The sequence below is a fragment of the Vidua macroura genome, chromosome 8 (genome assembly GCF_024509145.1).
Source record: "Vidua macroura isolate BioBank_ID:100142 chromosome 8, ASM2450914v1, whole genome shotgun sequence".
Taxonomy (NCBI): Eukaryota; Metazoa; Chordata; class Aves; order Passeriformes; family Viduidae; genus Vidua; species Vidua macroura.
In genome coordinates, this window is record NC_071578.1 from 12,004,855 (window position 1) to 12,020,642 (window position 15,788).

General features: G+C 39.3%; 1 protein-coding gene across 3 annotated transcripts in view; it reads right to left on the bottom strand.

The window, feature by feature from the left end:
* Positions 1 to 55: 55 nt before the first annotated feature.
* Positions 56 to 15,788, bottom strand: part of SLK (STE20 like kinase) — a 49,410-nt gene continuing 33,677 nt past the window's right edge. For 2 of the 3 annotated variants that reach the window (XM_053984338.1, XM_053984336.1), the window contains exons 11-19: positions 15,624 to 15,747; positions 15,174 to 15,353; positions 13,136 to 13,228; positions 10,051 to 10,180; positions 9,688 to 9,812; positions 8,605 to 8,793; positions 7,331 to 7,456; positions 5,693 to 5,806; positions 56 to 5,192 (exon numbers count right to left, since the gene is read on the bottom strand). In XM_053984338.1, coding sequence (XP_053840313.1) covers positions 5,046 to 5,192; positions 5,693 to 5,806; positions 7,331 to 7,456; positions 8,605 to 8,793; positions 9,688 to 9,812; positions 10,051 to 10,180; positions 13,136 to 13,228; positions 15,174 to 15,353; positions 15,624 to 15,747 — 1,228 coding nt within the window. In that variant the 3' untranslated portion in view covers positions 56 to 5,045. The remainder of the gene's footprint in view (positions 5,193 to 5,692; positions 5,807 to 7,330; positions 7,457 to 8,604; positions 8,794 to 9,687; positions 9,813 to 10,050; positions 10,181 to 13,135; positions 13,229 to 15,173; positions 15,354 to 15,623; positions 15,748 to 15,788) is intronic. The other variant, XM_053984339.1, reaches the window with a different exon arrangement.

Sequence of the window (15,788 nt, forward strand, 5' to 3'; positions counted from 1 at the left end):
TGTACAAATCACTTGTATTTCATGCAAGTTTTCCATCAACAAAACTGAGGCGATCTCAGCAAACTGTGATTTTATTGTATTTACAGCAGAATTATTACAATATTCTACAGAAAGCCATGAAATCAAATTACTTTGAAAAACAAGACAAAAAAACTCTCAGAACTGTTGTATGGCTGCTACTGCAAGTTCACTTCCACAAGCTGTACACTAGCTGTACAGAGACCCTTAGCCAATTATTCATCCATCTCATGATTTTTGGTTGCTTTTTGTAAGGCAAAAATAACTTGGTTTGCAGTTAACACAAAACATTCAACAAACTGGTGGGAGAACACGAGGCCAACAGTGCCTCAGGCATGTGTTTTGTCACAGGATGCTCCTGCTCTGCTTGGCTTCCTACAGAAAATGGTATGACAGCTCAACATTAGATGCCACTCCATGTCCCTTCCTAGTTTCTGTTCTTTCCACCATTTTAGGACTGATTCTCATTACCAAAGAAGCTTTACCACCTAATTGTAAGCGTGGAAGACTTTGTTAAATCAGGGTAACCCTGGACTCAGCCAGTTCCTTCTGCTTTCAGTACAGGGAAAGCACAAGAGCCCTTTCTCATGGGTTGGGCATGAGTGTGTTTTTGCTTAAGGGGTTTTCCTCTGGCACCACTGACTGCCCAGACAACAGATGTGCAAAGGAGCTACAGGAAACAGCATGTGAGGACTGAGCTGGAGAAAGGGGATGCAGAACAAGTAAAAGTTCTGTAAAAGAAACACTGTAATTTCCTTTATCTTCTCCTTCCCTTTATCTGTTCTCATCTTTGTCAAGACTGAGAAATGATGGGGCATTCTGGCCTTGGCTTGCCTGTGAACAAGGAAGGTTAATTCTCTCTAATCTTATTTAAACTGCTGTGAAGATGGCAGAAGTAGCCTGGGAATGGGCAATTTGCATGGACACATCAATGGAAGGAAATTTCAGAGATCCAGAAGTACAGATTTTGACGTAAAATGACCAGAGTATAAATGCTAACATAGAACTTACTGACACAATGATGGTCCTAAACACTCCTCCCTGCCCTTGCCTCCAACAACCAGAGAGTCACTGTCCTCAAACTTACCCCTCTTCCCCACAGCAGATGAACCAAGAAGCAGTAGATCAGTGGAAGCAACTAGCACCAAGCTTATTTGTACATTTCAGTTTTCAACAATGATGTATTTCTGAGGTCTGGGAGCTACAGCTGCACAACAGCTCTGAAAATCAGGCTGCCTAAAAGTGAACTCAAGTGCCTGAATTTAAACCACCTATATGAATCTGTCCTATACCAAAGCAAGCTTGAAATACTTGCAAGGCAGATACTATTTCAATTGGAGAATCAACTTCCTATGTGATACTGCTGTCACAAAAGAGACGGTGTGATAAAAGCGATTTCATTGCTGCTTTGCTTAGCTCTTAGTTAAGGTGCTATGTTTCCAATTTTTAAGGAAAATAATTCAGTAGAATAGAGTTATCATAAAGTCCTCTGTGACAGAAGAATAATTTCTTTAACTGTGTGATAGATCAGATATTGATAATGAATGCAATTTTAAAAGAGTGTTAGCTTAAAAGATTTCCTGGAAAAAAGGGTGCAGCTCAGACTGAACATCAGTTTTTAATGTGATGTGAAAAATCACTCTTGAGTGAATGCTGATGGTCAGGACAGTGCAGCCCTGCCAGCAGGGAATTTGAATTCAGGTGCCAATTCAAATAAAGGTTTTCCTTCAGAAGGTGTTTATAAATCCAGACTTACATAATCAATCATATGAATAACAACTCCAGTTATGGTATCTTTACGTGCTGTATATAGTTCTCATGTATACACCAGCGACAGCAGAGTGCTTGGAGAAGGAAAATGTGTTTTATGGGGATCAGAGAGGATCAAATGCTGGAGTATTTCTTCTTCATAAAATAAAATAAGCAGCAAAGTTCCCCTGGAACTTCAGAAGATCAAGAGCTGCCACAGCCCATTTTCCCCTGGGTTGGTAAGCCCTCCTCAGCCAGAATCTCATAAAAACAGGTAGCAGGTGGACCCGAAGACCTTTAGCCCCCAATGTCCCTGGATGCCTTAAGCAGTGCAAAATGTACTTTCAGAGCTTGGGAAGCACATGGTGTGAGGCTGAGGCCCTGCAGGCAGGTTTTCCATGAGGATCAGTTGTAAACACAGGAGGACAACCCACACACAGCACTGCAGCCCTGGGATTTATTGCCTTTTCTTGTTTTCCTGTGGACAGAAATTACAATGTAGTAAAACACATTGGTGAGCAAATACTGATTTGTGGTCAGCTTTGGAGGAGTGTGTGGGGACAATGAGATCTGCCAAACAGTAAGAACTTGTAAGTACATTGTTTTGGCTGCAGAAAACACACATTGCCACCCTGGAGATGGAGCTGCTAACATTCATTAGGGAGGTGATGTGAGATAGTACCAAGATTGGATTTCGCATCTCAGGAGATGTCTTTTAGGCCTACGCGAGACTAAATTTAATTTGAATTGAATTTTCTGACACTGATACAATATTGTAACACCTCTCTCACATTCTGCAACACTTAAATCCAATTTTATCAGTCTAGATGTGTAAGTACCCAGGCTAGTTCTTGTTATCACTCATGCTTGGTATTAATTCTCAACCCAGTTCACAAGGCTGCAGGTGCTTCACAGGGCTCCCCACCTGGAGACCTGAGCAAGGCTTCCACTGCCACATCCGATCCCTCCCTTCATCCCAGAGCTCAGTTACAGTTATTTGTGCAATTTACAATGAGATCAGATTGCAGGGCCTGTGTGAAAAGGATCTTCAAATAAAAGATGTAAGCGATTCAGACAGAGGTAAACAGAATGCCAATACATATTAGTAATGTATCACTGAAACCACCGAAAACGTAAGGAGAAGATTATTAACATTTCCCTGTGAGGATTTACTGAGGATGAATGTAGACATAATCCAGAAGAGAAAATCTGCCTGCCCTGCCTACTCCCCAGGTAAAGCACTGAGCCTACTTCATACAAAATTGCAAACAAATTCTGTTAAATAGAGATGAAGATTATTTAATGGTATCTTAGTAACAGTCAATTTATGAAGGTGGAGCTTAAAAAGCAAAAGGTCTTCAAAGACTTGTTTCTCCTTACTAAACAAACAATTCAAAAAACTTTGCATTTAGCAACAAAGAACATTCTAGAGATATGGTGTGTGAATTTACAACAGTACACAATACACATTTAAAATAATAAAATGCCAGAAATTAAGGCTAGCTATTAAAGTAATTATGCTATCAAAAAGTTACAAAATTTAAATTAAAACATGCATTTTCCAATTTTTTTTTACTGTGCTGTAAATTAAGTGTCTTCATTGAGAAGATACTGGTTCAACGTCCAAGGATTTCAGCATCCAAGGTTTCAACCACAGCTGATTAAAGTCCTATGTTCATTGCCATGCAGCAACACTGTTCCCATGAAATGAACGCCACGGAATGGGCACCAGTTGCACAGTCAAAGCAAGCAAACAAAATGGGTGCAGTTGATGCCCAAAGATACCAGAGAAAGTCAGGCCTCAAAAGACAGAAAAATACTATTTTACAAATGGAGCTCCAGCATACCCAAGTACAGCTTGTAACACTGTCCTGATATGACTCAACCTCTATCCAGCAAAAGGAGTGCAGCAAGAGTGACCTAATACAGCTGTATTTCCCTACCCCGCTATAGGAGACACAGTTCAGATTTCCCACTACAGATCAGTCAGGCAAATAACTTAGGGTACATTTAGGAACTCAAAAAATAAAACCTGCCTATGTTAGTAGGTGGCAACACAAAAGCAAAACACCCAGCTTCATAAAGGAATTTGTCTGTATATTTAACTTAAATCTTTCCTTAAAATAAAATGACTTAAAAAAAAAAAAAAAACCGAAACGGAATCTAACATTTCTAGTGCTAGTGAAATCAGACTTTAGCCATGGTTATTTATAAATATGACCATTCACCTCCACTTCTGTGATGGAGTTCAAATGAACAGGCTTTGGTAAGAACAGAACAATGGCTCTACCCATTCCAGGTACAGTTAGAGAAACCACGTGCATTTTGCACACCGCTTTCTAAAAAATACATTCTACAGTTTTTCAATTTGTAGAACTAACCACCTGTATGTAATACCTAAAGAAAATAATAAACTGTGCATTTTAAAGTTAGCATTTCTTTCACCTTTACATATTTTAGTGCAAAATATTTTAGGGTGAGGATTTACAACAAAAATGGCAGTAGCAGCAAGAAATCTTGTTTTGTACAGTAACAGCAACGCTAAGGAGTTTTGTGTTTTTAAATGACAAAACAGTATCCTGTTGCCAGGATCAGCATATCTAAGTGTTTCAGGCACTGTATTAATTAAACTAGCACCCCATTTCATTATGGAACTAATGGACAAAACATGTCATGGAGATCAGCTCAGTTTAATTTATGCCAGAGGTTTCTTTCAAAAGAAGTTGCAAAGGCTTTTGCTTTTGCCAATTGTGTTTATACATAAGGGTTTGTTTTTCTGATTGCTGGCATGTTCTTAGTAATTAGTTTCAGTCCTTGCCATGAAGACACTGCTCACATTATAAAATTTTAAAACTCTCATGGCAGTTTTAATTGTGGAATTCTCTCATGGAGAAATCTGATGCTTAAAAACACAGTAGCAGAACTAATATTACACCATTTAAATGTTCAGATGAGAAACCATTTTTTCTTGTGATGAGAAAGAGCATAATTAGTATTTCAGGCTTAAAGTCAAAACTGTAGGTAACGTACTTTTAGAGACTGGGATAAAAAGCCCACTTAGTCTTGAAACATCTGAAGGACGTAACAATACCACTGTACACCAACACTTGGTTTGTTTCTTCTGTTCAGGGGAGTGAAGAAACCGTTCCTGACACTGATTGTCTCCACTGAAAACAAGACACGCGAGGTCCCCGATGTTCATACGCCGCGGGTAAGTCGGGTTAGGCCGTCAGGAGGGAGAATTCCAAACACCGAAAAACCTACAGAAGTTCCCAGAGTTACGACCCAGTGGAGTGAAGACTGGGGATTGGGTAGAATTTGGAAATCCGGCTTTGTGTTGAAGGATTAAGGCATTCAGATTCTCCAGTCATTTTAAAGAAAACTTCCTGTTCCTGCAGTTTTCTGGCAAATTCTTCTTCCAGCATCTAAAACCAAAATCAGATTGTCACAGGATTAACAAGGCAAAGTACAAGAAACCCATTATTGTGGAGACATTTTGTCTGATCAATCTCTGAACCGTGTGAAACTCTACTATGTTCCCTTTTAAAATAAAATAATCCCCCAAGACCAACCTCCACCACCAGCTATATGTCTGCTATATATCACTCAATTTTTGTAGTAACTGACTGGCTTCTGAAATAAATTCCTAGCCCCAGATTTACCTCCAGCTAAGTTTTCCATGCAAACCTGCACACATGTGCTGCAGGTGGGAGCCCTGCAAAGAGGCTGGTAACATCCAGCCTGTTTTGGTTCACCTGCCCTTTGCTCAGCTTATGCAATTTTTTAAACATCTTTTATTATACAGTGAACTGCAACAGCTTTGTACAGCAGCTTGACTCTCCTCATCTGCAATACTTTTGTAGAGTCTGTGTTTTCTAGATCAAACCCTTGATAATTTCCTGATTCATGAACCGCTCCCATTTACCTTTTTTCTTGGTCTCAATTTCTCTCTCCATTCCTTCAGTTCTTGGCTGTGCTCTTCATCCAGCTCTTTTAGCTTCTGAGTCTCATGCTCAACCAGTAGATGGCATTTTTCATTCTTAAAACAAGATAATCCTTATGTAAAACTAATTCAGATTAGGCAACTGAACATTTGTACAGTGACATATGTTGTCCTAATTCTTTCTAATTAGCTTATTCCGTGTAAATAGTGACGTGAATAATTACAAGATGAAAGTATGTTACAAGGCTGTGTTTTCAAAAGCTGATCTTTCCATCGGAGCCAATTGAGATAAGAAACACTCGTAAATCCAAATACACTGCTGAGCATCATTAAGGCAGCTGCTGAGAGTGTTACTCAAAACTGTGTTTCACTGCCTAATGATGCTTGTCAAGGTCACGCAGCATTTCTGCTTTGCTTTTTAAAGACAGTCTGTATAATTTATTAAAACCAATTACATTAAAAAGGAAGCTGTTTTTTGGAAATATTTCAACTCTTGGTGCCAAGAGCTGAGACACACAAATGGAACTTAGAGAAGAGACAAAGGTGGTTGCAGAAGCAGCCTCAGGATTGCCCTATGGAAAGGCTCAAACCACACCTCAGCTTCACATTTCTCTCAGTAAGGTACCCAGGCATCTGCCTCACTTTCAGAGGACTTCTGAAGCATGACAAGAAAATAATCAATTATTTGGTCTCTGCACTTTTTTTAAAAGCAGTTGGCAGTGGTTGTGTTTCTAGGGTTCCAGTCCCAAATGGGTCTGATGCAGAGCACAGAATCACAGCAACACAAACAACAAGCACTTGGCTGGACCTGAGTGCAGCAAAGGGCCAGTTTTCCTTGTGAAGCTCAGAGCAGCCCTAATCTGCTCTATTTTACTGGAGCTGAAACTCTCACAAGGCTCCCACGGTACTTGGGGATTTACTGGGGCATATTAGTGGCACAGCCAGGGACTGTTTTTGCAGGATGTAAGAAAGTGAATAGAGTAGAATGAGCTTCGTTGGTCACTGCATGATTTCTCTAAGCAAAGGTTATCAGCAGGTGATCATTTAATGCTTTAAAACTGCCTTGTGTCCCTGAAACTGGGAAAAGCTGATTTAACAGAAAAGGAGATCTGGCCTCTGGTATCCAGCAGAAACTTTTACAAAATGCATACCCCAAAGAGACAAATCAGAGCTCCTTATCACAAGAAGAGAATTCCTTCTAAGTACCTTCCAGAAGTTCACACGCAAGTGGCAGCTCTTGGTAGAAACCTCCTCATTCCTGTATTGCTGCAAACTACTAGTGAGTAATGCCTGGTGCTGCCTACCTCTGTTCTGATTAATGACATGCCAGCAAAACCGGGTTAAAAGGAAATGCTGCCCACAGAAAATAGCCCTGGGAACTTGACAGATATTCCAGAAGGGATCATCTGCTTCTGGTTCATGCTCTTCTTAATTTAAAATGAGTCTTCATTAATTGATGGGAACATATGAATCTGGAAAGCAGTGCACTGCAGGCCTTTGAAAACAAAGCTGGAAAAACTATACAGTAAAAATTAAGGAAAGGTGTTTCTGCTTTGCCTGCATCTCGTATTAACTTAAGTCTTCTAACTGAATGGTCATTTATTATCATCTATTTTTAACCTGTAACTGATGCAGTTCCCTGATGTTTGCTTCACACTGCAACTGAAGGTCCCGCATTTGGTTTTCGTGTTTTTGATGCTGCGCCAGTCTCTCATTTTTCTGCCTCTTTTCTTCTTGAACAGCAAACTAAAATTAAAAATAAGAGATTATTTATATGGTGCCTCTGAATAAAACAGTTTGCATTAGTCAAAAAACTGCATCTAATAGAATGAACACATACTGAGAAGAACAGTTCTAGAAGATTTAAGCAGTAATTTTCTCTATGTTTTCTTTTTTAAATTCTTACAAAGGAAGTTCCCTACAGTTTTAATTCCATTTCTCTGTCTGCACTCTGATTTTTCCTTAAAATGCAGCACATTTCACTTCCAGATTCCTGAAATTACCTCCCTCTGAAGCTGTGACACAGCAGTGCAGCTGCAAGCATTGGTTTAGGCTGGTGTTAAACAGCTACAGGAGACCATATTTTCCACATTTTTCATCCTTCCAGTTCTCACCATATGAAACATGATTTGTGACTGTGGTGCATTAGAAAGCAAACCTCTCAACCTCTGCACAGCATTCCCTTTTAAAGAATGAGTGAATACCTACAGCTTTAGTTCAAAAGCTCACAAAAATCAAGCATCCTTAAAAATGTTTCACAGAATCACTGAACAGTTGAGGTTGGAAGGGATCTGCAAAGATCAACCTCCCTACTCAAAGCAGGGTCACCAGGAGGAGGGTGTGCAGGACTGTGTCCTGTTGGGCTCTGAGCATCTCTACAAGCTCTCTGGACAACCTGCTCCAGTGTTTGACCATCTTCCCACTACAAAAATGTTTTCTCATGTTGAAGTTGGATTTTCCATATTTCAACTGTGGCTGCTGTCTCACCCTGTCACTGGGCACCACTGGGAAAAGGCTGGCTCCACCTTCTTTGCTCCCTCTGTTGGGTACTTATACACATGGATAAAACCCTCCTGAGCAGCCCAGGTACCCCAGGTGACTCCTCGTGTAACAAGACACTTGAGTCTCTCAGCCATCTTCAAGGCCCTTTGCACGACTCGCTCCAATAAATCCGTGTCTGACTTGTACTGGGAAGCCCAGGACTGGACCCAGCACTTCAGAAGAGGCTGACCAGAGCAGCAGGGAAGGATGAGTTCCTCTGACCCCATCCAGTGCATCAACCCAGTTTGGTACCATCTGAGAACTTGTGAGAGTGCACTCTATTCCATCCTCACATTTACCTCACATTCAGCATTTACACTATTAAAACTATTAAATAATAACTTATTGATTACCTGCTTAATTTTTTCACGATCTTGGTCTGGAGAGGCAAATGAATTGATTCTTAAACTTTTCTTAAACATGGCCATCCGAGTCTTTGCTTCACTTCGCTGGATTTTAGGCAGTCTGGCTCTTTCCTGAGTTTGCTTGTTCTTTAACTCCTCTATAAGGCGTTGATTATACCTCTGCATTTGTTCTGTTTCCTGAAACGTTAACCATGTGGAAATATTACACAGTAGTTGTGATGTTAAACAGTGTGCATCTCTTTCCATTATTAAGTCCCTGGTGAGAGTCAGTGCCTCCCAGCAGAAACCATTCCCAGCCCCAGGAGTTAACAGTGGGGAGGAGGGGCTGCTTCTAGAGAGTTCTGGATCTTGCCCAACCCAAAGAAAATTCTCTAATAAATGTAAATACACATATATTTTACCAGTGCTTACTCAACTCCTGCGCTGCCTTTTACAAAGCCTGTTATTCAAAAGGAAAAACTCCTTTTTGTTTAACTGAACTTCTGGGCTACAGCTGTGGAGGGGCAGTTTGCTTAAAAAAAATGGGGAAAGCAACAGCTCACATGGGGTAAACCAGAGTGGACAGAACAAGCCTTCAGTAGAGGCTGCTCATGCCTTGATCACCAAGAGATCCTCAAACACCTACCTACTGGTTTACATTTTCAGAAACTGAACTATTTGCTTTCATGTATTCTATTAAAACCAAAGTGCCTTGTGGAAAATAAGGATTTAGCTATAAAGAGACAGTTGTCAGCTACTTGCCCAGAAGCTAATCCAGTTCATTCTGCTAATTTAATTCCAGGATTACTTACTTCTGAACAGATTTGTTTAAACACAAATCAAAATCGGTTTTGGTGGATAAGCAGAATTTGGGGTTTTTTATATATCATAATTTATACTTTATATATTACTAAGCTATTCAAGTAAGGTGAGTAAGATTTTTTAAAATTTCAATAGAGCACATAACATCTTCAAAATACTTGTCTGGGTCTTGTCTGTGCAAACATACAGCACCAGGAGAGATCCTAAGATTACTTGATTTAAAAAATGATATTATAATACACAAGAGAAAGTGCCAAAGTCAACACTAACTTTTTCATGCCTCTTAAGCAGCTGGTGCCTCTGCATGAAGTACTGATCCTTGAGCTGCTGCTTGAGGAGCTGGTGTTTCTCCTGTAGGTGCCGCTCCTCCAGCTCCCAGAATGCAGCTTCACGAGCTGGAAAAAAGAGCAAGGTTGGTTCAGGAATTGCAATCCCATCCTGTACTTTCCAACCTCCTGGTCTATATTCAGAAGTGGCATAAGTACATTTTAAAAAAAATGCTGTTTCATAGCAAAAGTTTTTGTTACAGTTCTAGATAAGTCATGAAGGTTTTTGGTTTCATAAAGTGAAGAAAGACCATTGTTTTACTAAACACCAGTGCCTGTTTCAAAGGGAGAGCCTGGTGCTGGGTACCTCTCATGAGCTGCTGTTTGTTGTTGAGGCAATCTCTTTCAATGGTGGCCAGTTCTGTCTTCTGCTGCTGAATTATTTTCTTCAGAGATGCATCCAGTTCTTGTTGCTGTTTCTGCACAAACTCCTGCTCCTGGTAAAAACCAATAGAAGTAAATTAAATTGGGTTCTTCTAACCACATTACATGTTATTGAAACTCCCAGTTCTCTCAGCATTAGCTATATATGAAAACAAATACATTTATGAAATTTGAGCTAGCGTGCCTTGGCTATCAAATTATCCATCTTTTGTATTTTTTTGTACAGAGTAGGTAAGAGCATATTCATGTTTAAATAATACCTTCTGAAATAAGACTAAAGGTAACAATCTAGCCAGTCATCTGCAACTCATTCCATCTCGTCTCTCCTCAGAACAAGTTGCAGATTCAAAGCTAGCAAAGACAATACTCAATCTAAATGATCTCATTCTAAAAAGGGTTAATTATTCATGTGTGTAAGAAAATAAAGGTACATATGGTTATTCTGCTTTGGGTGATTAGCTAAAGCCTATTTATTTACACAGGTGGGTTTCAGATCTGTGCGGTTCATCTTGTCCTTAGGGCAGGGCTGTTGAGGCTGGGAGTTCTGTAGGACCAGTGCATAGACACCCCATGGTTCTGCAGGGCCATAACCCGCTCACACCTGAGCTGAGCTGGCTCCTCACAAAGGGGTTTATCACCTGCATCTTCCCATTATCCAGGGCTATCACTGTTACATCCCATCATGAAAAGCAGACAGCACTGAGTCCCCCCTCCCACGCCCCAAGACCTACTGTTGCCTTTCTTCTTTCCAACTATTAAAAACCACAGCTATGAGCATGCAAGCATGCACACACACACACTCACACCTGCCTTAAAACAAGAAACTGAATCAGATGCTTCTAGCATGGTATCAAGGCCAAAAGAAAGGACAATGGCAGGGTCTTATCAGAGCCAAGGTGGGCTGCTCACGTCCATAACAAATGGAATTAAATGTTCATTAAAAGTACTTTTTATTTTGACCAGAAAAATCCTGGTTTTCATCTTCACATAAAGTTATTCATAGATGACGCTTTCATGTCTCTTAGTGGACAGCAGAGTTACACTGAGACAGGTAACATAAAACCAGAGGTGAATTAAGCTGACAGTAACAGACCTCAGGGTACAAAAAGAACTGGAAGGTGATGTCTGTAAATTAAGTCAGACACACCTAACCAAATTTATAGAGGGACAAAAAATCCTGGTTTTTCCCTTTATACTTGAAAAGGTTAAAAAGACTACTACAAGTTGAATATTCTGAAGTGCAGACACATAATTAACACTATGTTTAATCTGCTGGGAGATTTTTGATTTGGAGGGAGTGGGGGAAAGCTGTACAAGTGTAGTCGTGGTCAAAAAGTGATTATGCTTGAGCTTTACACATTTAATCATTTAAATATCATTGCTGCTCTCTACAGAGTAACTCTTATGAAGTTTTATACCTGCTAGTGCTGTAAGATAAACTAGGCAATCTCAGGAAACACGGTGGCCTTTCCACTTCTCACATCTACTCAAGTATCAAATAAAATAAATGTCACCGACTTTACTGAAGAATGTATTGGGTGGTTTAAAGGCAGACAGTTCAAGGCAGCCAACCTTTTTCAAAGTACCACTTGGTTATGCCCAGTAAGTATCTTAAAATAAACTCAAATATCTTTAAAATACATGGTTTCACTGCACACACAGCATACAAGTCACACAATGTTTCTCACATGTGCTGAACAAATATGTTGCCTGTGTGAACCCTCAGTGTTTTGCTCAGAGTGAGTAACTACTGTCTTTTGGAACTTTTGACAATTGATAGTGCACAATTACCTAAATTGGTGCTAACCAGTTTGGAGACAGCAGTGACATTGATCAGCACATATGAGCAGAAGAGAAAACACACATCTGAAAAATTAGGAAGATAAACTTGCACTGTGTTGCATTTTAAGACTTACATCCTGCATTTGTGCGTTGAAAAGCGTACATGAAGACAACTGAAAAGACTGAATCATAACCTGAGCAACACCCTGTGGGACACAATGTAATTCTGTGTCATAATATAGTGAAATGTATTTCTATTCTTTAAAAAGGGAAGAAATGAGATCTGCAGTACATTAGTAATAAACATTTGAAATGTCAAGGCTAATCACACAAGTAGATGCTGATGGAAGTTCTAGATATTCTAAAACTAAACAGCTGCACCTTGTTTAGCTCTTGTCATTCCAAGTAAGGATATTTCACATTTAAAATCTTCTTTCATCTCTCTTCAACAAATTGAAAGCAGCAAAGGAAATTAACCATGTCCCTACAAACACTATGAAAAATTAGGTTTTTGTTTCCTTAAAAAGTTTAAAGATGGGTATCTTTGGTTGCTATTATTTTCTACTAGGTCACTCACATAAACATTTAATCTTTGAGTTACTCAATCCAAACCTGCTGTGCTGTGGTTCAAATTCACTCTGTACAAGCTGTGGCCATCACAAAGACAGTATTTTTCTAAAATACTAGCCCTCTTTCTAGCCAGGTCATAGAAAAGCAGCAAGTCTGAAGGCATGAAATCACAGATGATGTTTTGTCAAGTTATTATACACCTACACTTTGACATTTAAATAACATTTTACCTAATCTGTTCTGCTCCTATAAACAAGATGTCTCATGCTTACATATTAGATAAATTTTCCTCCTCTGCACTTGTGTAGTTCAAAACTTCCTCCTGACTATAACCTTTAAAATCCGAAGGACCCATGGAGTACTTACCACTCATAAAAATAGTGTAAATAAACTTGCTGTAGAAAAATACCATTCTTTTTCAGTAGAGCACATAAAATCCTACACTTGACAGTACAAACCTGGCAACCGCTGCTCTTACATTTCTACCCAGTTCAGTCTAAGATGTGACATGGGAGTACTTGAAGAAAGAGAGCAGTTTGTAGGGTTAGTTTGAGTTAAGTTCCATATTCACTCAACAACAACAAGAAGTGAAATCATCAAGCTGTGTGAATACTGCTGCCTTTTGTATTTTAGTAGCTTGAAGCTGCCGTTGTTACCTGAGCATGCTGGCTTTGTGCAAGCTCCTCTTTCTTGCGTTTCATGAGCTCTTTTCTCAGCTCTTTTGGTGCTTTCTCCACTTCACATAAAACCTACAGTGTATATAAGCATGCAGAAGGTGGCAAAAAGAACACTTTGTCTCCACAGCAAGCACTACTGTGAACATAGGGACATGCAGGTCAAGCACTAGAGATAGTGGGAAGCATGCATTACTTCAGTGGCAGGGATGTTAGTTTAGTGAAAGAGCTTAATGAAAAGAGAAAGAACAATAGGTGCTTTATGCATGCCAGCAGTGCAGAGAGGAGGGATGTGCCAGTGCTTTTTGCATGCAAATGCTGCCCAGTGCCCTCACAAATGGCAGTGCCTCACTTGTGCTTCCATGCAGCTGCCAGAAGAGTCAATAGTTAAGAAAACCACCACCTGCAAAAGTGGTATTTTCTTGAAACACTATGGCAAAAGGACTACAGAGTATGTTACCTCACATAAAGCTGTGAAAAATGGTTGGAAGCTTAAAATTACTTCCATTGAAAACCAGCTATTTCTGACACTGTCTCTAACCTGAATTTACAAGATGTCGTTATTTGTGTCTCTAACCATAAATGACATCTACACAACTTATGTCTTCAAAATAATCATACAAGCAAACAAAACATTATTTGGTTGTGTTTGGTTCTGAAGAATTTAAAGCAAAACCCACCAATAAATAAGAGTGTTTTCGAAACTTTTTGTGACACGTATGCTGGGATGGAACGTGTTTCAGTACACGGTGAATTAGACAAGATTAGCAGAAAGATTCTAAATATAACCTGGCTAAATCAACTGACTATTAATCTGTTAATTTGCTGATTGAGTTTTGTTTTTCACAAATACAAAAATGTAGCATTGTACACTCCAATATAATATGGATAGTTTTAGAGCAGCAGCTGCATTTTCCTTCAAACTGTACATCGCCTTTTTAAGCTTTAAACACAAAACTGTGCACCCAGAGACAAATGCCTGTTTGTTTAATAGTGGAAGCATCATCAGAAAACAGAGTCCAAATCACCACATGCTATTCCTTTGTCCATGAAAGAACTGCTTTTAGCTCAGAGCAATATGTAAAATTCTCCCAATTTCCCACGTAGGACCCAATCACCAGTGAACAGAGAGAGACTCAAAATGCAAGAGGTACCGCAAAAGAAGAAAAATTGTTATTTACATATGGGCATACAGTTCAAACGGAATACAACTTATTTATCAATGCACAAGTGCTACGGGTTTATTCTATGCAAAAGCATTGACAGTTCAGCTTTCTAAAGAAATCTGAGTCTAGTAACTATCAGAGCAAACACCAGAGACATTTATATACAAATGGGCACTATGCAATTGAACCAAAAATGAAATAAAACAGCTTTTAAGATGCAAAATCCATATGGAAACATATCACCTTTTCTTAATCTAATGCAAGTAAATTAATTGCACCAGTTGTCAGTGTCAGTCTTTTTGCCTTAACTGTATGATATTGATGAAATTAACTGTAAAAGATTTTAGGTTCTCCAGACCTCTCTCTCCTGACTTTCCTTTTTGAGCTAACAAACCAAATTCATATTATTGCTATCACTTCATATAAAGAAATTCTAAACAATTACAGCACACATTCAATTAAAAAATTTAAGAAATTAACAAAAACAAAACAAAACTGAAATTATTGTCTTCAAAATTATAATTTGTTAAGTATTTACTAAGTAACTATAGCTGGGGTTTTTTCATAATCTATGAAAATACTTTTTCTTGATTTAGTATTTGAGAGGAAATATTTTATTAAATATTCTGTGAAAAACAAAATCATCTAACTTGATGACCTTTTCTAGATTAAATCAATACCTGTCAGCTGTTTCTATTTCACTTGAGGCAGTAAAACAAGAGAAACAATTCTGACTGGTAGTGACACTTCCAAACCTCAGTACAGCACAGGTTTGACAAGACTTCTGGGAGACCTAATCTCAACTGTTTGCTATGCCCATTTTCCTTATTTTCTATATCAGTATTGTCTCTTACCTCTTTTTTTTTGTTTTTCAGCACATTCTGGAATTTGGACAACTCCTTCTCCTGCTCAGCCTTGATGCGCTTTGCTTCATCCCGTAAGCGATTTGTGTGCTCCTGCTCCAGGCGCTCAATTGTCTGCTTCTGCTGCTTTTCCAGGTTCTCTATCTCTTGATCATACTGTCGCTTTTTACTCTGTAAAAATTATTTGGCACCTTTTCTTAGAAAGCTAAGTCCTGTTAAGTGAAGTGCTGTAGCACACCAGGGAAAGGCCATGATGGACTGTTGTGGCAGGCAAGCCCCAGCACAAGCTGGTCACCCCACAATGGCAAATATTGCCTTTTATTTAAGAATGAAGGCTAAGCTAGAGCCATCATGGCAGGAAACACCTGAGTGCTGTTAGCACTATTCTGCCTATTCCATCAAGATGTCATATTTTAAGAGCAGCAAAATGCAGAAACTTACTGTCATTTCCTGTTCAAAACGTCTGTACATCTGCTCTCGCTGCTGCAGAAGCTTATTGCTGAGCTGCTGTTGGGCTCTCTGCTCCTCTTTCTGAAGAAGTCTCAGCTCTCTGAGCTCTTGACGTCTAATAAGGAGAAAGAACACTTAATACTGATGGGAAAACAA